The following is a 22,864-nucleotide window of genomic DNA, read 5'->3' as shown; positions in this document are numbered from 1 at the left end:
GACCTCCGTCTCGTACCGGGAATACTGGGGAATAGCGGCACAGTGCAGTCATGTCCAGTGACTGCAGACTTTTGTCCCAAGCCTGGACAACCCCTTTAAGCTAAAATTGAAGAAAATTCTTTAATGAGCACACAATGTCTTTTTCGGGCAGATTTTGCCTTGAACCCATTTCAAAAAGCACTAAAATAACGCCAAAAAGAATGAACATATTCAAAATGAAGTAAAAACTACTTGCTCAGCATACTTTGTCTTTTTGAGCGTCTTCTAACTTCTTCAGGCTTCCAAAGTGGCATTTTTCTGAAGCGTCTTTTGCAAAAAGAACTCAGCGGGTACACAAGGGTCTAAAATATGGTGTATGCTCAGACCCTTAGAGTGTTTCACACACTCCTGTTCCGATTCATTAAAACTTTGACACTACAAGAATCATAAAAGTTTTGAAAAGTCTACATATTTTTGCTCAATGTGGAATAATGCAAACATTCCACATTACGCAAAAATAATGTTGACTTTTTCAAAACTTTTATGACTCTTTTGTGGTGTCAAAGCTTTAATGAATCAAAACATGTGTGTGAAATCACTTAGCGTGTTCACATCACTTTTTGGATCAGCTCCGCTGAAATGGACAGAGCTTGGAAGGAACCAGGACTGGTTTGCTATGTGTGATTTTGAGCCACAGACTGAAGTGGATTTAAAAGCAATAGGAAATCTGATGGGATGTATATTTTCTGTTTGGCTCAAAACTCAAGAAAACCCGTTGTTTGTTTTTTGTTTTCTTCAAAAAAACACTTTGTGCAGTCATTTTGAAGGAATCTGACTGATGATTCACTACAGTGGGAATCTCCTGTTATTTCATAGTATTGTGGCTATATTTAAACACAAGAAATGTTATGTGCTAAATAACAGACGTTTTTTTCTTTTTGTTATCCAGGTGAATGTGTCGGCTTTCTATGGAATGACTGGTGTAATCGATGACAGTATATACTTCACATTTGATGCCATAAGACTTCCAGAAGGCTACAGACCTCAGCGAAATGACCTGGTTAATGTAGTAGTAGTAGAAAGTAACCAGTCTTGTTATGTATGGAGAGCACTTTGCATAGCACCAACTAAAAGAAATGGGTAAAGAATTCTAATATATTATTTTTCTCCAATTTTGTTTACACGTGGAAATTCTGAATTTTATGCGGCTATTTTTCCTTCATGTGATTTGGGGGACATATGTGCTGTTGCCAATAGGGGGCTGACGCAATGCCATAAAGTGATTGTCCAGTGCTTCAATATTAATGACTTATGCCTGGGATAGGTCATCAGTATCAGATAGATGAGGGTCTGACATTCCTACTGATCGGCTGTTACATGTATGAAGTAAATGGGAGCTAAGCTACAGTACCCTTCCTGTATATTTAGACAGAGCTAAGGAGCAGGCACTTTATGCAGTTTGGCACTCGTACAGATTTTATCCTAGTGCAAGGTCAGTTAAACATTGCAGTTAGACAGGGCTGGAGACATGTAACCATGCAAGACATTCAAACTAACTTATTAACACAAGTGTCCAGAAATAAATAATTCACCACTCTTCATAGAGTCATATAGATCAACACAATATTGAACCCATGATTATGGTTCAAAAATAGAGAAGAGAAAAGGTGTGTATACAAAACAATTAATTTTTATTGATTCAATTAAAAAATTACATAGTAAAACACTGTATGAACAAGGAAACCGTTCATCAAAGTATAGAGTGCCAATAAAGTTCATTTTTGCAACCTAACAGTATCCAGAGAGGTATAAGGGCTTGGGGATACCAGAATAAGTGTGTAATACTTAATGCTGAATTGTCTGACCATGTGCGGACCCCCAACGCTGCTGTTTCGCCTATGCGTCTTCTGAGGGGCACTCTGTACTTTGATTTTCCATGACCAGTGAGCTTTAGTGTCCATGGTTTCCTAGTAGTTTTACATTTATTCCAACTACTTTAACCCTCTGCACTATGCACTTTACACTAGGCTTTTTGTTTGGCATTTTGATAGTGGACATTGCTCATTGCGATATCTCATACTTTGCAATGTTGTTTGGGGCTTTGAATTTTTATCATACCCATTGAATGTGTATGGGACACACACACAGAATCTGTGGATGTTTACCACTAATTCTATACTGCTTAGTATTTGAATCTCAGCTTTTCAATTATATTTTACTGGTAACATACTTTTTGAATCTGGCCTGTGGACAGATGAACGGTTTCCTTGTTCATACAGTGTTTTATGTAATTTTTTGATTGTATCAATAAAAATTCATTGTTTTATATACACACTTTTTCTCTTCTCTATTTTTGAACCATAATCATGGGTTCAATGTTGTGTTGATCTATTCAAACAAACTTGTTGCTAATCCATTTATGCTGCAAAATGTATTCACCCTATATATTTGTATAATTTATATTTTAGCTGCTGCAGTCACCCATATCTGCCGCCCTTTCGCACACTCTGGGCACTCCAACCATATCAGCCCTTCTCTCCTACCCTCTCTTATATACAGATTCCATACTCTTTCCACGGTCTTAAACCACACAGACCCATTTACTCCCACCGTACAACAGAAGAGATGCTCTAGCAAATTACTGAACTATCTGCTCACTTTCTTTATTCTCTATCTCCTAGTCGCAGGAGATATCTCTCCTAACCCAGGCCTTTCTTGTAATAGTAAGTTTAACTCCCTCTCTGCTACACTCAGAAATCCTGCGAATATCATTCCTTTTCTTTGCTTGCCTTCTGCCTCTTTTAACTGTGTCGTCTGGAACTCATGTTCAGCGTGTAAAAAGGCTCTTACATGCATAACTTTTTCCTTTCAAATTCCTTTAAACTTCTAGCTATTACTGAAACCTGGATCCAGCAGTCGGACACCACCTCCGCTGCTGCTCTCTCGTATGGTGTCATACAGTTTTCACATACCGCCAGACCTGAGAATAGTCAAGGTGCAGGTGTTAGTCTGCTCCTTTCAATAAAATGTTCTTTTCATGTTATCCCCCCAGTACCCTCACTTATCTTCCCTTCTTTTGAGGTCCACACTATCAGACTTTTCTAGCCCTTCTCCCTGCAAGTGATGGTTGTGTATCGCCCTCCGAGCCCCTCCTATCACTTCCTTGATCACTTTCTCACCTGGCTTCCACATTTTCTATCCTGTGACATCTCAACTCTCATCATGGGGGACATTAACATCCCTATTGATTATCCCCTCTCTCCATCTGGCACTCATCTTTTGTTTCTAACTTCCTCTTTCAGCCTTTCACATGTAACTAACTCTCCTACACACGAAGACAGAAATACGCAGGACTTGATCTTCTACCAGTTCTGCACAGTGCATGATTTTATGAACGCCCTCTCCTGCTCTCTCACCACAACCTTCTTTCATTCTCTGTCAAGAAAACTGTTACCCCACTAGGGGCACCCCAATTACCACAGTCATTGAAATATATGTGTCATTAATACTCAGAAACATATGAAGAATTTGCTGTCAGCATTGGCCCCAATCTCCTCCCTCTCATCTCCTGACTCATCTCAGAAAAATTATAATGCAACACTGCAAAGTGCCCTGAATGAAGCTGCACATCTTCCACATAGAACAACACTGCACAGACTGCAACCCTGGCACATGCTGCAAACACGTTTTCTCCAGCGGTGCTCCAGGTCCGCTGAACGTCTGTGGAGAAAATCCCATCTGGCTGAATATTCATCCATTATAAGGTTATGCTCTGCCAATCACCTCTCCAAACAGGCGTACTTCAACACCCTCATTACCTAACTATTCAACAATCCTAAATTACTCTTGACACTTTTCATTCCCCCCTCAATCTAAGAGTGCAGGCCCCAACCACCAACCTTAGCACTTATGATCTGGCCAGTTATTTCAAAGAAAAACTTGACCATATCTGACAGTTAATTTTCTTCCAATCCCCTAATATCATGCATTTTCTTCCCTCCAGCACTTCATCTAGCTCACTGTTTGTGTTTGAACCGGAAGAAGTTACCAGGCTCCTCACATCTTCTCGCCCTACTACTTTCACCTGTGACCCTGTTCACTCACTCTCCAGTTCCTTTCCCGGCTGTCACTACTCACCTAACCAAAATATTTAACCGCTTTCTCATCTGGTATGTTTTCCTCCTCCTTTTAAACTCTCCAGCATACACCCATTACCTAAAAAAAAACATCCCTCGACCAGAACTGTGCTGCTAATTACAGACCTGTGTCTAATCTCCCCTTCATTTCTAAACTTCTGGAATATTTGGTCCACTCCCGCCTAATCTGCTATCTCTCAGATAACATTCTTCTTGACTTTTGAAACTGCCCTTACAAAAGTCTCTCTAATAATCTACTATCAGATAAATGTAATGGTCACTACTCCCTGCTGATTCTCTTGGATCTCTCTGTAGCATTCGACACTGTGGATCACTAGTTCCTCACTATGTTTCTTTCTACCAGCCTCAAGGATTCTACTCTCTTGGTTCTTTTCCTACCTCTCTGACCGCTCCTTCACTGTGTCTTTTGCCAGCTCTTATTCCTCATGGTTCAGTCCTAGGTTCCCCTTCTTCTCCCTATATACCACCCCTATTGGACAAACCATCTGTAGATTTGGTTTTCAGTAGCATCTGTATGCTGATGACACCCACATCGCCCCCTGACATCATGTGACAAAAGCCTTGAAAGGGTGGAACGTTTTGCTAATCGATATGTGGAATAAATGAGTTCATTTTTTACATGTGAGTGCCTGACCTGCTTTCTCACCACTTATGACCAAAGACTGACCTCCTCAATAATCCTAACCTTCCACTCCCGTCTCCAAGACTTCTCAAGAGCTGCGCTAATTCTCTAGCATGCACTACCCAGGACAATTAGATTTATTCACAATACCCACAGTTTTAAGCGTGCCCTAAGAAATGCGTTTTTAAGGCTGGCCTATCGCCTCACATTAAAGCACTACTCAAGAGTTTTTTTCAGCACTGGACTGACGCTTTCAATTTAAGCCATCTGCCCCCATTCTTATACTCCCCTTCCGGTGGCTTCTCATTTTACCGAGGCCGCCCTGGTCCCAAGGCGCCATCTTGTGCCCCTAACTTCTGACTGGCCGAAAGGCAGAAGTTACGTCACAAGAGGCCCTCATAGAAAAGTATTGAAAAGTGACCTCCGGCTCACTCCATGAAACATTGGAGCTGCCAGCAGTGTACTTTTCGACGGAGACCGACGGGTTCAACGCTGGAAAAGGATGAAGGTGACGGCAGGTGAATATGACACTGGGCAGGGGAATTACATTCAAAAGCACCACTCCATCGTTTTGCTCTTACAGAATTTTCCTCCAAATCTGGTCCCTCATAGCATCACTTGTTTACACACCCTCCAGGAAGCTGAATAAAATAACATGATATCTACGAGCCAATGTCTTACTGCAGAGAAATCCATGTTTTTCTTATATGTAAATGAGCTGTTTAGAACTATGGGCTGGACACTGATCTTGAGAATCTTCCTTCAGAGCTTATTTTAAATGAAAGGAGGTGTTCTAATACAGAACAGTAGAAATGAACTTTGTTTCATAACAAATAGGTTAACAGCTGCAGCTCTCACATCTCTGCTGTATTGCAACATTTGAAAAAGAAAAGGGAAATCCACTGGCACATCCAACAGGAAATAATTAAAAATTGTTCTTTATTGAAAAAAACCTAAAACATGCTAAAATGAAACCTCAGAAACCTGACGCGTTTCTGGTGTATACAACACCCTTATTCATAGGACGACGCCCTATGAATAAGGGTGTTGTATACACCAGAAATGCGTCAGGTTTCTGAGGTTTCATTTTAGCTTTTTTCCAGTAAAGAACAATTTTTAATTATTTCCTGTTGGATGTGCCGGTGGATTTCCCTTTTCTTTTTCATTTGCTTGTGATCACCAATGGATGCGGCACCCTCAGGATGGATTCCGGCTGACATATGTTTATGAAATCGACAACATGGTAAGCTTTCTACATTTCCCCTCCCCTCCTCCCTTCTACACTGTGAGATGGAAGCTGAAGCACTGACAGGACACCTGCAGATGTGTTAGGCTGTGTGCCCACTATGCGTTTTTAAGCGTTTCCGCAGTGGCAATTCCGCAGCAGAAACGCTTAATTGCTTGGTAGAAGGTCTGCAATGTTCCCCAATGATAATCCAAATTTGCTGTGCACATGCTGCGGAAATTTCCGCTGTGGATTATCATTGCGGGAAAATCCGCATCACTACCAATTATTTTGCATAATCGCGGCGTTTTCGCCGCCATTGACTTGCATTGAATCGCTTAATATCCGCATGACTACATGTGCACATGCGGATATTAAGCGATTCAATGTGCGGATGGTACCCGGGTCTGGAGAAGAGGAGACTCTCCCCCAGACCTGGGTATCATAGTTAGTGTTGAGCCACCCCCGTAGTGTTCGAGTTCGGTTCGGTTCGTCGAACACCCGTGTGTTCGCCGAACTGTTCGTCGAAACCTTCGAACACCGTTAAAACCAATGGCAGGCAAACAAAAACACATAGAAACACATAGAAAACACCTTCAAAGGTGTCCAAAAGCTGACAAACTGCTCAGAAGACACAACTAACACATGGAAAAGTGACAAGTACATATAGTCATGCGAAAAGAAAAGAGGTGGAGGAGTAAAAGGAGGGGGAGACACAGATATAGGCATGTCATGCCCTTCTAAAATCCAAAAAGTGAGAAGCCGACACGGCCAGTCCGCTCCTGCCCGTGCCACCTCCGTGTCGCCGGGTTTGTGCCAGAGCCGCGGTGAACCCTGACGGCCAGCCCCCCTCTCCCAATACTGGTGCCTGTCCGCTGGTGGGTCGAGAGAGCCCCCCTGTGGTGGAGGCAGCTCTAAGCTTTTTAATTTAAATTGTCCCTCTAATTTGAATGAATACACTTTAAATCCATTTACAAGGATCTATTGGAGGGCAAGTCTCATGCCAGCAGCCGCGTAATTCCAGCTCCAGTAGCGTCCACTAAAGCTGCTGCAGTTAAAAAGCTTTTATAAGGATCGAGCTCGGCTGTCCACCGCAAGGCATCCTAGTGCCAGTCCCAGCCCCTATGCCTTGGGGTGCCTCCTGATGCTCTTCACTAAGTATCCCGTGGTCCCGAAGCATTTCCTTTGAAAAAATTAAGTGTCCAAACTACAGGTGGTGTAGCTTGCTTAACAGCCGGGATAATCCGCTGACTAGCAGACACTGCTACTAGGCACAAAGTATTTCCTAGGCTAGATGCAGTTAAAAATTTGTAAGTAGATACTCTCGTTGGATGCTGAGAAAGCATTCCATAGAGTCTCCTGGCACGCCATATATGATTCTCTTAAAAAGCTTGGGGTAGGGGTCTAGGGGACCCTTTTATAGCCAAAATCACGGCCCTGTATCACAATACGTCACCTAGGCTGAAGATAAATGGAACTGTAGCACCGAGGGCTCGGTTGCTACAGACGTATTGCACCTCACCCAGAGGTGTGATATCTCACTCTCAGATAAGGATGGAGTGTGGATCAGGACCCGACACCTGCATGCATTACACCACATTGCCGTGGGGCAGGGCGACCAATATGCCCCTGAGATGGGCACGACAGTCCCTGTCCCTGGCTGGAGTGGGGGGAGGGAACACTGAGGAAGGGGAACCCTGCAGTGCAGGAGCAGGGAGGAAGCAGTTCCTGGGTGCATTGAGAAGGGAGTATAAAAGGTGGGCACCATCTTAGTTCAGTGCAGAGAAGTCTGAGCAGAAGTGGCAGGGAGCAGGGGCTCTGCATGAGCTCTGCTCCGGAGGCGGGCCTAGTAACAGAGGCCCAGGCCTGCAAGAGGGAGAAGGAAGGAAGAGGAGTGGAGAAGGCTCCAGGAACGAGGAATGAAGGGATCCCAGGGGTGCGGACGGGCGAGTCGCCACCGCACGCCCGAATCCACCTGCGTGGAGGGGTCAGGCCAAAGGGGGAGACCGGTCCCCGAACTAGTGGAGGCAGGAAACGACCCTCAGCTAGAAACCGGAGGCTCTGACATTTTATGTGGCGCAGCCCCTTGCTCCACCCGCTAGGAAGGCACCACATAGGGTCAGGGAAACTGGCGCCAAGTTTACCAAGAGGAGGCCCGAGGCAGCCGGACAGAAGTGTTGGTAAGAAAGGCCAGACAAAGGACACACAAAGGGGGTCCTGTGAAGCGCTCCAAAGTTATCTGGGAGTTGTCTGAGCCCCTCACCTGGTGAGCACAGTACGACGTGGGCAGCCGTTACCTGCAGACGTGGTCTGGATAATAAGAACTGTGAGTAAAGGCCCTGAACTGCATCACTGACTCCGTGTCGTTACTGCTGCTGCCCTGCACCATCACCCCCATCCTCCGCATACACTGCCCTGAGGCTATACTCGCTCTGCTGCACCCACAACACCAGCCTTAGCGGTCTGCCCTGTAGCGGCGGTTCACTCTGACCGCAATCCACGGGTGGCGTAGTCGGACATTTAAACATCAAAACCACATAAATAGTTCCGCCACTGGTTTGACCGCCCTGAGCCACGGAACCGGATCGCCGCCACGAAGACTACAACCACCAGCATCCACCAAAAAGGGTCTGGCTCCGGGTGTCCCAAGGCCCAGGGGGTGCGTCAGAACATTTTCATCACCTTTCACAATCACCAATGGGACAAGGCAGGGATGTCCTCTGTCCCCTCTCTTATACATCCTAGTGACGGAGCACCTGCTCTCATCAATTCGCCATAACCCCAATATTAGGTGGATTGAGGTGGGAGGCACCGAGTACAAGTGCTCTCTATTTGCTGATGATGTCCTAGTATATATCACTCAATCACATATATCCATCCCTGCTGTTATGGCTGAAATAGATCACTTTGTTACATGGTAAAATTTTAAAATCAATGCAGCGAAGTCTGAGGCCCTCGATGTCTCCCTCCCTAAATCCATATAGGATTCCATCCAGTCCAACTTTCCCTTTGCCTGGCCCTCACAGGGTATCAAATACTTAGGAATTCCTATTCATAGAGACCTCTCCCATCTATGTTTTCTTAATTTTGGGCCCTTTATTGAACAATTCCATACAGACCACGGTTGGCAAGTTAGAACTGTAAGATTCACTACGTGAACCACTGGTGTTTTGTGGAAAAGCACATGTACACCGCGTTCCAAATTATTATGCAAAAAGTGTTTAGGAGTGATAAGGGAAGAATTTGTTTGTTTGTCAGTTAAACTCATTGATGGTGATGTGTGTCAGGGCTCTTTATATCACTGTAAGCAATTGCAGACACCTGTGCTAATTAGTTTGGCAGGTGTGTCCAATGAAAGGCAAGACTACTTAAGAAGGCTCTCTCACATTATTAAGCAGCCTACATTTTCTGCCAAAATGGGAAAGAAAAAGGATGTGTCGGCTGCTGAGAAGCAACAAATTGTGGAGTGTTTAGGTCAAGGCATGACTACAATCAACATTGTGCGATGATCAGGATGAAGTGTCTTGGCAATCAAGAAGTATGTAGCTGATTCACAGTACACACGTGTGCGTGCTGATAAGGGCAAATTGAGGACTCTTTCCTACAGGCAATTACGTCAGGTTAAAAGAGCAGCGGCAAAAAAGCCTTGTCATAGCAGCAGACAAGTTTTTGAAGCTGCTTGTGCCTCCAACGTCCCCCGAACAACAAGATGCAGGGTCCTTCAGAGGTTTGCAGCTGTGCATACGCCATCCTGTCGACCTCCTCTATCCACTTCACACAAGCAGAAACGGCTCCAGTGGGCCAAACATTACATGAAGACTGATTTCAAAACTGTTTTGTTCACGGATGAGTGCCGTGCAGCGCTCGATGGTCCAGATGAATGGAGTGGAGGATGGCTGGTTGATGGACACCCCACGCAAACACGGCTACAGCGCCAACAAGGAGGAGGTGGAGTAATGTTTTGGGCTGGAATCATGGGGAGAGAGATTGTCGGCCCCTTTAGGATCCCTGAAGGCGCTAAAGATGAACTCCATAATGTATGTGGATTTTCTCAAACAGCACTTCCTGCCATGGTTCAAGAAGAAGAACCGTGTATTTCACAGCAAGATCATTTTTCTGCATGATAATGCACCATCTCATGCTGCACATAAAACATCTGCATCTCTGGCTGATATGGGCATAAAAGGGGACAAACTTATGGTGTGACCCCCATGCTCCCCTGACCTCTACCCCATTCAGAACCTTTGGAGCATCATTAAAAGGAGTGTCTATGATGGCGGGAGGCAGTTCACATCTAAGCAACAGCTCTGGGAGGGTATTCTGTCCTCATGCAAAACAATTGAAGCAGAAACCATCCAAAACCTGACAAATTCAATGGACGAGAGAGTTCAGAAGCTCCTTTCGAACAAGGGGTCCTATGTGAAAATGTAACATCACCTAGAATAAAGTTTTGAGTTGAAAACTGTTTGATTTCAGTTTCTAACAACCTGCTAATGCTTATAATTTCAAAAATGACCATTTTTTTGGTCTTTATTAAAATGAAAAGGTTGATCGAAAAGTTTGGGGGATCTAAGAGTGTGGCAACCCAGTAGTCATGATTACTTCGAATTCTGACAATATGAGGGTCATGCTGCAGGTAGTGCAGCAAGAAGGCACTTATGTGTCTTGCGCATCTCGGAGCCCCAAAATTATTTTCCGGGCTAGATGCAGCTAAAAATTATTTTTAATTTTAAATCTGGTGAAGCTTATTATAGATGGCCTAATAGGATCAGTGCTGCACACTGCTACAAAGCCCAAATTATTTTCCAGTCAAGATACAGATAAACATGATTAGTAATTTGAAAGCTTAAAACGGTTGGTAGGGTGATTTTAACCAATCATCAAGCTTTTACTCTCCCCAGGATGACACAGGGGTAGAAAAGTCGTTTCGGATCCATGATTTGTTCATCTTTATGAACGTGAGTCTCTCTACATTATCAGTGGAGAGCCGCGTGCGCTTATCTGTCAGCACACCACCAGCAGCGCTGAACACACGTTCAGACAGAACGCTGGCTGCGGGGCATGACAAGATCTCCAAGGCGTAAGTGGCTAGCTCCGGCCATTTATCCAGATTGGAAGCCCAAAAAGAGCAAGGGTCCAGTGACACAGTCGTGGCTTCAATGTTTACTTGGAGATACTCCTGTACCATCGTCTCTAGGCGTTGACTATGTGTCAGACTTCTTGTCTCCTGTGGCCTTGCAAAGGATGGGCTAAAAAAGTGGTGAAATGATTCCGCAAAATTGATGTTACCAGCAGATACTGTGGTTCTGTTACGGTTTGAGTGCTGAACACTTGACGGTCCCACGGTTGGCAAGTTGGAACTGTGAGATTCACTACGTGCACCACTGGTATTTTGTGGAAAAGCACATGTAAGATTCTGCAACAGTCTCTGCTGATACTCCTGCATGCGTGCATCCCTTTCTATGGCAGGAATAATTTCTGCAAATTTACTTTTGTACCGGGGATCTAACAGTGTGGCAACCCAGTAGTCAGGATTATTTCTAATTCTCACAATTCGAGAGTCATGTTGCAGGTAGTGCAGCAAGAAGGCACTCATGTGTGTTGCGCATCCAGGAGCACCAAGTCCCTGTTGTGTTGGTGGCGAGGTAACAATCATGCTTCCTTCCTCTGTCCTCTCCCCCCAACCTCGCACAACAGAAATCTGATCAAGGTCTCCCTCATCTGATGAGTCTTCCATCAGTTCGTCCTCCACTTCTTCCTGGGCTCCTGCACCTTCCTCACTAGTTTGGCTGCTACCATGCGCCCTGGTAAAACCATCTCCCCCACCCTCACATGCCTGCCGCCTTGGTGCTGCCGACCGTCTGGACCTTGCAGATGTTAGCCCTTCCGCATACAACTCCTCCTCCTCTACTTCCTTCACCTCCTCTTGTGCCACCACCTGACTCCGAATTCTGTTTAACATGTGCTCCAGCATGTAAATCACCGGAATAGTCATGCTGATAATGGCATCGTCAGCACTAAACATCTTCGTCGCCATTTCAAAACTGTGCAGAAGGGTGCATAGGTCCCTGATCTGAGACCACTCCTCCAGCGTGATTTGCCCCACCTCTGAATCTCGTTGGCCCAGGCTATACGTCAGAACGTATTGCACCAAGGCTTGTCGGTGCTGCCACAGTCGCTGCAACATGTGCAGAGTTGAATTCCACCGGGTAGGCACATCGCATTTTAGCCGGTGAAGTGGCAGGCCCAACGACTTCTGTAGAGATGTAAGTCGCTGAGCTGCGGGATGCGAACGGCGGAAGTGAGCACACAGCGACCGTGCCCTCTGCAGAAGGCCATCTAGTCTGGGATAGTGGGCTAAAAATTGCTGGACAACCAGGTTCAACACGTGAGCCATACAAGGCACGTGTGTGACATTGCCCCGGGGAAGGGCCGCACCCAGGTTTGCAGCATTGTCGCACACGGCCTTCCCTGGTTTCAGGTCCAGTGGAGACAACCATTCATGAAATTGGTTCTCCAGAGCTGACCACAACTCCTCAGCTGTGTGACTCACATTTCCCAGACATTTCAATGTAAAAACCGCCTGATGACGTTGAGCCCTACTGCCAGCATAGTAAGGAGGTGTGCAGGATCCCTTCTGCGCAGTTAGAAAGCTTGTGGCATGACCAGACAGGCTTTGGGTGCAGGTGGAAGACCGAGAGGAGGTTGAGGAGGCAGAAGCAGTGGAGGAAAAATGACATAAAGAGGATTGACGCACAACTCGTGGGGACGGCAAGACTTGGACAGCAGCCCCTTGTCCTGCTGTCACCATAGTTACCCAGTGCCCAGTCAGCGACATGTAACGCCCCTGTCCATGCCTACTCGTCCAAGTGTCTGTGGTGAAATGCACCCTGTCACACACAGAGTTTCTCAAAGAAGCGGTGATGTTGTGTGCGACATGCTGGTGGAGCGCAGGCACACCTTTCTTTGAGAAGTAGTGCCGACTGGGCATCTGGTACTGGGGCACTGCGACGGACATAAGGTCTCGAAAATCCTCTGTGTCCACCAGGCGGAAAGGCAGCATTTCTGTAGCCAAGAGCTTGCAGATGGTGAAATTCAACCTCTTAGCTTTCTCATGGCTAGGAGGAAATGGTCTTTTACTTGTCCACATCTGAGGGACCGAGGGCTGGCTATTGTGCTTAGACGGGGTTGATAAGGGTGTCCCCGGCAAACTGCCGGTCTGTGAAGAAGATGCAGGCGGACATGTTAGGTTGCCTTGATCCAAAGGTGGTGCTATCGATGTCGGACAGCGCTCAAGACCAGCTGGTGTTACCACCTCCAAAGAAAATGATGACCTGCCAATCACGCTGGCTGTTGCGGGTAAAGAGGTGGCAGGTCTGCGCCCCAAAACAGGTGTGACTGCTGTCCCCCCAGTCACAGAGGATGAAGAGGCCGCGGATGCACAAGATATGGCAGACGGTGGTTGGCCCGGCCGGCTAGACCGCATTGTAGCACACTGAGCTTCCCACTGCAACTTATGCTTCATGTCCATGTGCCGGTTCATGCATGAAGTACTCAAACTATGTATTTTTTGGCCTCTACTTAGCTTTTGCTGACAAATGTTACAGATAACACGAGTTGGGTCATCTTTATCGATCTGAAAAAATGCCCAGGCTATGCAAGGCTTAGCACCCATGCGACCTGAAGAGCCACCACGACTTGTGGTGAGAGGCAGAGTTGTGTTTGAGGATGGGGTTGTTGACGTGCTTCCAGTACTACGTCTCTGTCCAGGAAGGCGCAACCTGACCTCGTCGTCACTAGCATCTTCCTCCACCTCCTCTGCTGACCTCATCTCTTGGCTGACTGTGGGTTGACAGTAAGTGGGATCTCCGACCTCATCATCATCACCCTGTGCGTTATCACACCCGTCGTCCTCAGAGCCAACCTGTTCCTGCCCTGACAAAAAACTAAAGTTGTCGCTCCAATCAGGTATTTGAGTCTTATCATCGTCTTCCTCATTGTCTCCACCAACAGGAGTTACAGTTTGGGAATGAGGGTCTACATTATGGTCAGAACCTTCTGCGTCTGGTCCTGGATCCGACTCGTAAAGATTCTGGGCATCAGTGCAGATCATTTCCTCGTCTGGATTCACAGAAGCGCTGGAGTCGACCTCTGATTCCCAGGCTATAGTATGAGTAAACAGCTCTGCAGACTCAACCATCTGTTCTACCTCATACTCAGACGGGCAGCTGGAGATTTGGGAGCTGTGAGGAAGCAAGTGCGATTTGGGTGACACCTTTGAGGACTGGAGTATTTGTGATGTTGAAGTTGATGTGGAGGAGAGCCCACTTAAAGGAGCACTTGATATCCGTTGAAGCACCTGCTGTTTTTGTGCCTCATCTGGAATTTGTAGCGATTGGCGTGGCCGTAAGAAAGGGATCTTATCACATTGTCCGCTAAAAGAAGTAGACATTTTAGTTTGGCTGGAAGATGGTCTTTCTTCTGCACCTACCCCACGGACACAACCTTTTTTCCCCTTCCCAACACGCCTATTCCCCTTTCCACCAGCAGCAGGCCTTTTTCCACTCATTTTGGTGGTTAACTAATTCACAACTCTGGAGTTGTTTGCACAAAAAAACAATGGATGGTAACCGAGCAGAGCTGAGTGGCCAAACTGTGGTATTAGGCCAAAACTATTGGCTGGGTTAGATGCAGAAAAAAATTATTTTTAATTTGCAACCTGATGGAGGTCAGTATAGATGGACTAATAGAACAAGTCCCACACACCGCTAGAAGCCCAAATATTTTTTCAGAGCTAGATGCAGAAAATTTTTTTATTCAATTTGCAACCTGATGGAGGTCAGTATAGATGGACTAATAGACCAAGTCCCACACACCGCTAGAAGCCCAAATATTTTTTCAGAGCTAGATGCAGAAAAAAATTATATTCAATTTGCAACCTGATGGAGGTCAGTATAGATGGACTAATAGAACAAGTCCCACACGCTGCTAGAAGCCCAAATATTTTTTCAGAGATAAATGAAGAAAAAAATTATTTTTAATTTGCAACCTGATGGAGGTCAGTATAGATGGACTAATAGACCAAGTCCCACACACTGCTAGAAGCCCAAATATTTTTTCAGAGCTAGATGCAGAAAAAAATTATTTTTAATTTGCAACCTGATGGAGGTCAGTATAGATGGACTAATAGACTAAGTCCCACACACTGCTAGAAGCCCAAATATTTTTTCAGAGCTAGATGCAGAAAAAAATTATATTCAATTTGCAACCTGCTGGAGGTCAGTATAGAAGGACTAATAGAACAAGTCCCACACACTGCTAGAAGCCCAAATATTTTTTCAGAGCTAAATGAAGAAAAAAATTATTTTTAATTTGCAACCTGATGGAGGTCAGTATAGATGGACTAATAGACCAAGTCCCACACACTGCTAGAAGCCCAAATATTTTTTCAGAGCTAGATGCAGAAAAAAATTATTTTTAATTTGCAACCTGATGGAGGTCAGTATAGATGGACTAATAGACTAAGTCCCACACACTGCTAGAAGCCCAAATATTTTTTCAGAGCTAGATGCAGAAAAAAATTATATTCAATTTGCAACCTGCTGGAGGTCAGTATAGAAGGACTAATAGAACAAGTCCCACACACTGCTAGAAGCCCAAATATTTTTTCAGAGCTAAATGAAGAAAAAAATTATTTTTAATTTGCAACCTGATGGAGGTCAGTATAGATGGACTAATAGACCAAGTCCCACACACTGCTAGAAGCCCAAATATTTTTTCAGAGCTAGATGCAGAAAAAAATTATATTCAGTTTGCAACCTGATGGAGGTCAGTATAGATGGACTAATAGAATGATGCTATGCCCAAAAGATTTTACTTCACTAGGTGCAGTAAAAAAATTGGTATTCTATACACAGGTGGTATATCTTGCAACACAGATAGGCTACTCCACTGACTAACACACTCTGCAATAGGCCAAAAAGGATTAGCTTTGCTAGATTCAGCCAAATGCTGTGAAAAAAACTTGCACAGCACTGGCACAGACCTGCCTGGCAAAAACTGATAGGAACTGATGTAACCTAGTCCTGAAAAGGACTCCAATTACAATTAGTCTTTACTCCCACAATCTATCTATTTAAGAGCACAGACCTGCCTGATAAAAGTCGTAGGAAATGCTGTAACCTAGTCCTTAAAAGGACTGCAATCACAACTATTCCCTACTCCCAAGCTATCTGTATATTTGTGCGAAAATTGGCTTGAAATTAACAAGGTATAGCGCACACAGCAACAGCGGTGCCGTCTAACACGCAGCTGCAGCAGTGAGAAAATGGTGGCGACGGGGAAAATGGCTTGGTCTTATAGGGCAAGGACATGTGACATACACTGCCAATCACACATGCCCTTGCTTGTGTGAAAAAAAGCACTTCGCTCCGTGTGTGCGCTGCTGATAGGCTGACAGATTGCACCTCCCCACTGCAAATGCGGGAAAGAGAAAAAAAAATGGAGATCTTCATTGTTCCTGCAGAGATCCATCCCCTGCCCCTCCCCCCGCCCCGCTGTACACTCAAACTGCGTATTAACATTAATTTTCATCATTACTGAGAAAAAATCCAGTTATGATTTTGGTGCACGAACAGTTATCGAACATAACCTCGAACAGCCGAATTTTTCTCAAATTGTTCGTGTTCGCCGACCGGCTCGAACACCGCCCAAAACAGCTCGAATTTGAGATTGGCGAACAGTTCGAGTAGAACAACGCTCATCTCTAATCATAGTACCTGTAAAAAACAAACAAAAAAAAAAAACATTATACTTACTTTCTGATGGCCCCCGATCTCCATAGTGATGCGTCCTGGCTCTCTGGCAGAGCGCAATGGTCTAAAAGGACCTGTCATGACGTCATTTAGTCACATGACTAAATGACGTCATGGAAGGTCCTTTTACACAACCGCGAGACATCGGGGAGACCGGACGCATCGGATAAGGAGACTGGGGGCCATCGGAAGGTGAGTATAATGTGTTTTTTTTATTTTTTACCATTTTTATCTTTTTTTTTTTTAAACTAACTTGGTCACACTATATAAAATCCATGCCGGTTGCATGGATTTATATAGTGTGACCAAGTTGTCAAGCATTTTTCAAGTGATGCTAAAATCGGTTGGAAAGCGCTTGACAACCCGCATGCGGAAATGCATGTGAAGAACGCTTCACTTACGCTTGTCCCTGGCAGGAAAAACGCATGTACAATCCGCATGCCTTTTTTCTGCCAGGGAGATGCGGAAGCTCTCAGGAAAAATCCGGAGCATTTCTGCATCGTGGGCACATAGCAGCCTAAGTTATAATAACATGCAGTGAGAGCAGCCATTCAATATCACGCTGGTAACTCCTTTCAATTAAAAATAATCCCTGGAGGCAGATTCTCATGCAGATCAGTGTCCAGCTCATAGTCCTGAACAGTTCCTTTACATATTAGAAAAACATGAATTTCTCTGATGTAAGACATCAGATCGCAGATATCAAGGTATCGCGTTATTCAGCTTGCTATGAACTGTGTGCCTATATAGAAGGGATTCCCTTTAAGGGAATTTGTTTTCTACTTCATCTGAGAGCAGCATGATGTTGGTAAAGAGAAGCTGAATCCAACAATGTATCACTTAGATTACTGGGTGCAGCCGTTCTGATACAATCAGAGCTTTTAGATTTAGAATGAAGCAGAGCTGAGAAAGCTGCCCCCGCCCACACCAAGCTCTCTGTGTACAAAGTACATAGATAGGTGCTTAGTTGCCAGACTAGTCCAACAATGTTAATCTCTTTAGTGATAAATCCTTCACAGTTAGTTAACAACTTTGACAAGTTACACATTCCTGAATTCTGTGTCTCAGCCTCTATCTCTATCTGTCTTCAGATTACATGGCAAAAACCTGCTGACAGATTCTCTTTAACAGGAGCACCAGAGATTGCAAAGCACAATACAGTCAGTTGTATCAGAACTAAAAACTTTTTTAGGGTGTGTAAGTCCACAGGAGGCGAACTCTCAGACTTAGGCTGCTGCGTCTCAGTATCCGCCTACTGTGGGCGTACACTCCCGAAAAAAGTGCACGGCAGAGCTCACGTTCGCTCTGTCGTCACCATTGCAGTCTATTGCCCCCGTCAGCTTATACGTCCGGACCCCATTTTGCGGGGAAGTTTAAGACTTTTGCCCCGAAGGGGACACGGAACGCAGTGTGAAAGCACCCTAATTTGTGGTCCCAAATACCTTTTTGAAATTTTTATAATTTTTTTGTTTTGTTTTTTTGTGGATGCATGTATTTGAGTAATGTATGTACAGCGGTCACCTGTTTTGACAACCTCAAAGGTTTTGAATGAAGTGGCAGCTTGCGAGTTTGACTGTAGATCCCCTCTAAGGGTATGTGCGCATGATCAGGATTTGAAGCAGAAATTTCCTGAGCATTTCTGCATCTCCGTGGCAGGAAAAATGCTGGGCGTTTATGACGCGGTTTTTAAGCGTTTTTGAAGCTAAATAAAGTTATTTAGTGGGACGTTGCTTTAACCCTTGGATTACTGTCAGAACTGGGGTGAGTATATTGGTTAATTTGAATGATTAAAGAATGTGTCTGTTGTATTTCAAATAAAGTGTTTGCTCTGTGTCTGTGTGTTTATTTAAATCTTTACTTTAATTGGGTTTGGTTATGAAAAGATCTGATTTGATACCCTGTCATCACCAAACAAAAGAGCTGGGTGTCAGCTAGTTCCATTCACCCATGTAATTTTTGCGGCTGCTGTGAGCTGGTATTTTTTGCCTAGGAATGTGCAAGCATGGTTCCTGGCCATTAAATAATATCTCACAGCTGTTTTGTTAGCCGGTACGTCCCCCCGATCAGCACTCAGCAGCGCTTTGGACGCAACACATTTTTGTTGCGTCCAAAGCACTGCTTTAATGCCGCACTTTTGTTGTCGGTACATGTGAATCCACCGCATATAGTGACACTTAAATCGGTCAAAATCTGCAGCAGAGACTAGCTTGTCCGCTACAGAAATTGACATGCTGCTGGTGAGTTTGGGTACTTGGCCACGGTCAGGAGCCACTGCAGGTTTGAGGCTGCGTGTTTATACACTGTCAAATCCGCAGTGTCCAGATGTTATGGTATAGTGGATGGGATCTCTAGAAATCCCATGTCCACTATTCGTGCTTCAGAGGCTGCGGATCACCCGTGGACACTGACATGCGGCTCGTCTTTCAGGACCGCAGCATGTCAAATTCTCTTGCTTAGTCGCTAGTCTCTGCAACAGAAATTTGACCACTAGAATTTATTCAGTGGACATATGTGGATTTACCTGCGTTCAATAGAATGCAACGTTTTGGACGCAGCAAAAATTATGCGTCCAAATCGCTGCTAAGTCCGGATCGTGGGCATAGAGCCTAAAATTTAAAAAAAAATGGCGTGGGCTCCCGCGCCATTTTTATAACCAGCAGAGGGAAAGAAGACCTCTGGGGCTGATATTAGTAGCCAGGGAAGGGGCCACTAGCCAAAAATGTTCTCTGGTTATTAATATCAGCCCACAACTGTTTGTTTAGCCTTTACTGGCTAGATTACAGGGGTCCCCCAGAAAAAAATTGACATGGGGTACCCCTATAAAATCGAACCAGCAAAGGCTAAACTAGACAGCTGCGGTCTGATATTAATAGCCAGGGAAGGGGCCATGGATACTAGCCCCCTCCATGGCTATTATCATCCCTCAGCAGCCCCAGAAATGGCGCATCCATAAGATGCGCCAAATCTGGGAGCTTAGCCTCCACTCTTCCCACTACCCTGTAGCGGTGGTGATTGGGGTAATGGGGTTGAGGTTAACGTCAGCCTTGTATTGACGGCTGACATGAAGCCCAGGTTAGTAATGGAGGGCGTCTATAAGACGTCCCCATTACTAACTGCGTAGTAAAATGGTCGCTGCTTTTTCAATAAAAGACACGACCTGAATAAAGCATTTTAATGAAATAATAAACACATGGTTTTACAATTTTTTTTTTATTACACTCCGTCCGCGAATTCATTGATCTCCTGAAAAAAGTGTAAAATAACAAAAAAACATATCCAACACCTGTCCACCGTCAATGACGCAGTCCACATACCGCCAACGATTATCCCACGACAATCCGGGTTACTTGTACAGCAGTGACATCAGCCATCACTGATGTCCCTGCTGTAGAATACAGCACTCTATACTGACATGGGTGTAAAATCATATGCTGCAGGAGGTCCCTGGGATTGATCAGCTGAAGATCAGCTGATCAGCCCTGGTGAGGTTACCACCCTGGGAACATTCTTGGGATCAGCTGATCAGTGACGTCAGCGCAGGTCCTGGTAGCTTGGTACACTGTGGGGAGCGTGCCCCCGCAGTATACCTCTGGCCGCCAGGGAGACTGCTTTGCCGGGGACCAGGAGGACACCGGGGCTGCCGGACAGGTGAGTATAAGGTTTATTTTTTTATGTTATCAGCAAGAGCGGCGGTCGGATGAGAGGAGATGTAGTCCTCCTCTCCCGAGTACCACCCACAGCGGATTTCCGGCGCAATTTCGCACCCATTGAATTTCATTGAAACGCAACATATCCGCAGGTATAGATATTATACTTGCGGGTTTGCTGCGATTCAATGCAAGTCAATGGGCTTGAGTTTGCTCTGGAAACGCCCAAACAATGGTCATGCTGCGGTTTTTACCGCAATGCGAATTTGGAGCGGAATACACCGCACATCCTGATTTGTATTGCTATACCTGGCAGACCTATTAACAAGTGTTTTCACGACAGGAAAACCGCCGCAAAAACGCATCGTGTGAATTTAGCCTAACTGTGGTGAGGAGTAACTCAACGACAACATTCTATTGTTTGATTAGGACTTAAAATGGTTGTGCCACCATAAAGAATACTTTAAAGCAAGCAGAAAAGGTGGAAATAAATGGTTTTGTAATTTACATTAATTAAAAATTACGCGCCTTTCAATAAATACCAAGCTTTTATCTTCTGAAGTATGCTCTCTGGCACCCCCTGGCATTATTCCATTCTGCTCTTGTAGTGGGCGATCAGTTGGTCGAGTTTGCACAGTTTCTGTCATCACAAGAGGTCCGAATTCCCCCAACTCTCCACCCCCAGTGTGCACAACGTAATCTGACAGGTCTGACAGTGCAGGGAGCAGATTCCTGAAAGCACAGAAGTGTGTCAGTGAGTCTCTCCCCTCCCCTCTGGGTGAGATCGCTCTGCTTCACAGACCTGTGAGCGCGGGAAGCGTCTCTCTGCAATCGGGCTCACAGGTCTGTGAAGCAGAGCGATCTCACCCAGAGGGGAGGTGGATAGACTCACTGACACACTTCCAAAGCAATCTGCTCCCTGTGCTGTCAGACTTGTGAGGAGAATACCTTGTGCACACTGGGGGTGGGGAATTGGGGGAAGTTAGACCTCTTCTGATTAGAGTATAAAAATTTTCACCACACACTCAGGAGATTCAATGCAAAAGTTTTAATGATATTTAGAAAAACGTGCAAGTGGCGGACAAAATACAGTTCTTTTGGTAAGAGGCGACTTTTATGTTTTGGCCTGCTCCTGGGCCTTGCTCACTTAGTCAATCTAGGGAAGGCTGTGATGGTCCAAACTGTATGAGAAGAATCCCTGTGGAGATGAATATAAAGTTGAATCCTTATGGGTAATGGCAGTTAGGGAGCTCCTGCACCTTCACACAGGTGGTGCTGGAGCAACCTTACTGCCATTACCCATAAGGATCAGTGTTTGCAGTTTTGAGTTAATGATATGCTCGTGCTTCGGGGTGAGACTGTAGGTAGGGACTTATCCTGGTGCTCTAGGCCAGATCAGCAAGAGAAGAGCACAGGCTGCTCCGAAGCACAAGTATGTTCCTCATCATAGAGACAGCCAGACAAAGAGACAGGGGTGGGCCTGTGGGCAGGTTTTATCCTGGTGCTCTAGGCCAGATCAGCAAGATACGACCCTGCCTACAGTCCTAACCCGGAGCACGGGCATATCATTAACTCCAAACTGCAAACACTTATTACACAAGAACCACAAGACAGATTCCTTCACCTCAGGTATCATATTAATCAGTGCAGCAGCCCCATCATAACACAGCCTGTAGTTTACTTAGCAAAATCCTGCTGACAGGTTCACTTTAATACATACTCTGTTGCAGTCTTTGTTAGGCAGCAACACTTGATAATGTTACACATAGTGATGAGCTCAAGTGCTCGTTACTCGAGTTTGCCTAGCGTGCTCGGTTATGCAGGAGGTCAAGTGAGATGTTCGAGGCCGCATGTTTCGTGGCTGTTAAACACTGTGCTACCCGCATATTTTGCGGATGTCTATCAGGCAATCCCCGCATGTTTTGTGGCCGTGGGACGCGAACATATCACACAGCCACATGCATATCCGAGCACCCTGGGTAAACTCGAGTGACGAGCACTCTGCTGCACTGCCTTGCACAAACGCTGACTGATGCATGAGGTTAGGGCTGTATCCTTATATCTCACACACTGAGAAATCTACCATAAGCTATGGTGGGGTGTGTTCTTCTTTACTTCTAATGTTGCCTGCTAATGATTGGTCAGCATCATACAGGGAGAAGTACAGGCCAGCATCATACAGGCCTTCTCCCTGTATGATGCTGGGCAATCATAAGCAGGCAGCAACACTCAAAGTAAAGAAGAACACACCCCACCATCACTTATGGCATATTTGTCAGTGTGTGAAATGTATGACAGACAGCCTGATCTCCTGGTCTAACCTCCTGAATTAGTCTGTTGGGGAGAGGCAGGGCAGCTGAGTTTAGCTATTCACATTGCTGCGTGTTGCTCCCTTTTTGATTGGTCAGCATTTATACAGG

The 22,864-nt window shown here is 45.3% G+C and overlaps 1 protein-coding gene across 1 annotated transcript in view; it reads left to right on the top strand.

Moving 5' to 3' along the window:
* The window catches only part of MOV10L1 (Mov10 like RNA helicase 1), a 190,710-nt gene that overhangs the window by 66,751 nt on the left and 101,095 nt on the right, over positions 1-22,864 (top strand). Inside the window, exon 5 of the mRNA XM_073650723.1 lies at positions 929-1,119. Within this exon, the coding sequence (XP_073506824.1) occupies positions 929-1,119 (191 nt within the window). The remainder of the gene's footprint in view (positions 1-928; positions 1,120-22,864) is intronic.

Source organism: Phyllobates terribilis, unplaced genomic scaffold (genome assembly GCF_046119375.1).
Source record: "Phyllobates terribilis strain yellow unplaced genomic scaffold, ASM4611937v1 Scaffold_11__3_contigs__length_659146591, whole genome shotgun sequence".
Classification (NCBI taxonomy): domain Eukaryota; kingdom Metazoa; phylum Chordata; class Amphibia; order Anura; family Dendrobatidae; genus Phyllobates; species Phyllobates terribilis.
The sequence above is the reverse complement of the archived record's forward strand: the minus strand, read 5'-3'. Positions and strand labels throughout refer to the sequence as shown.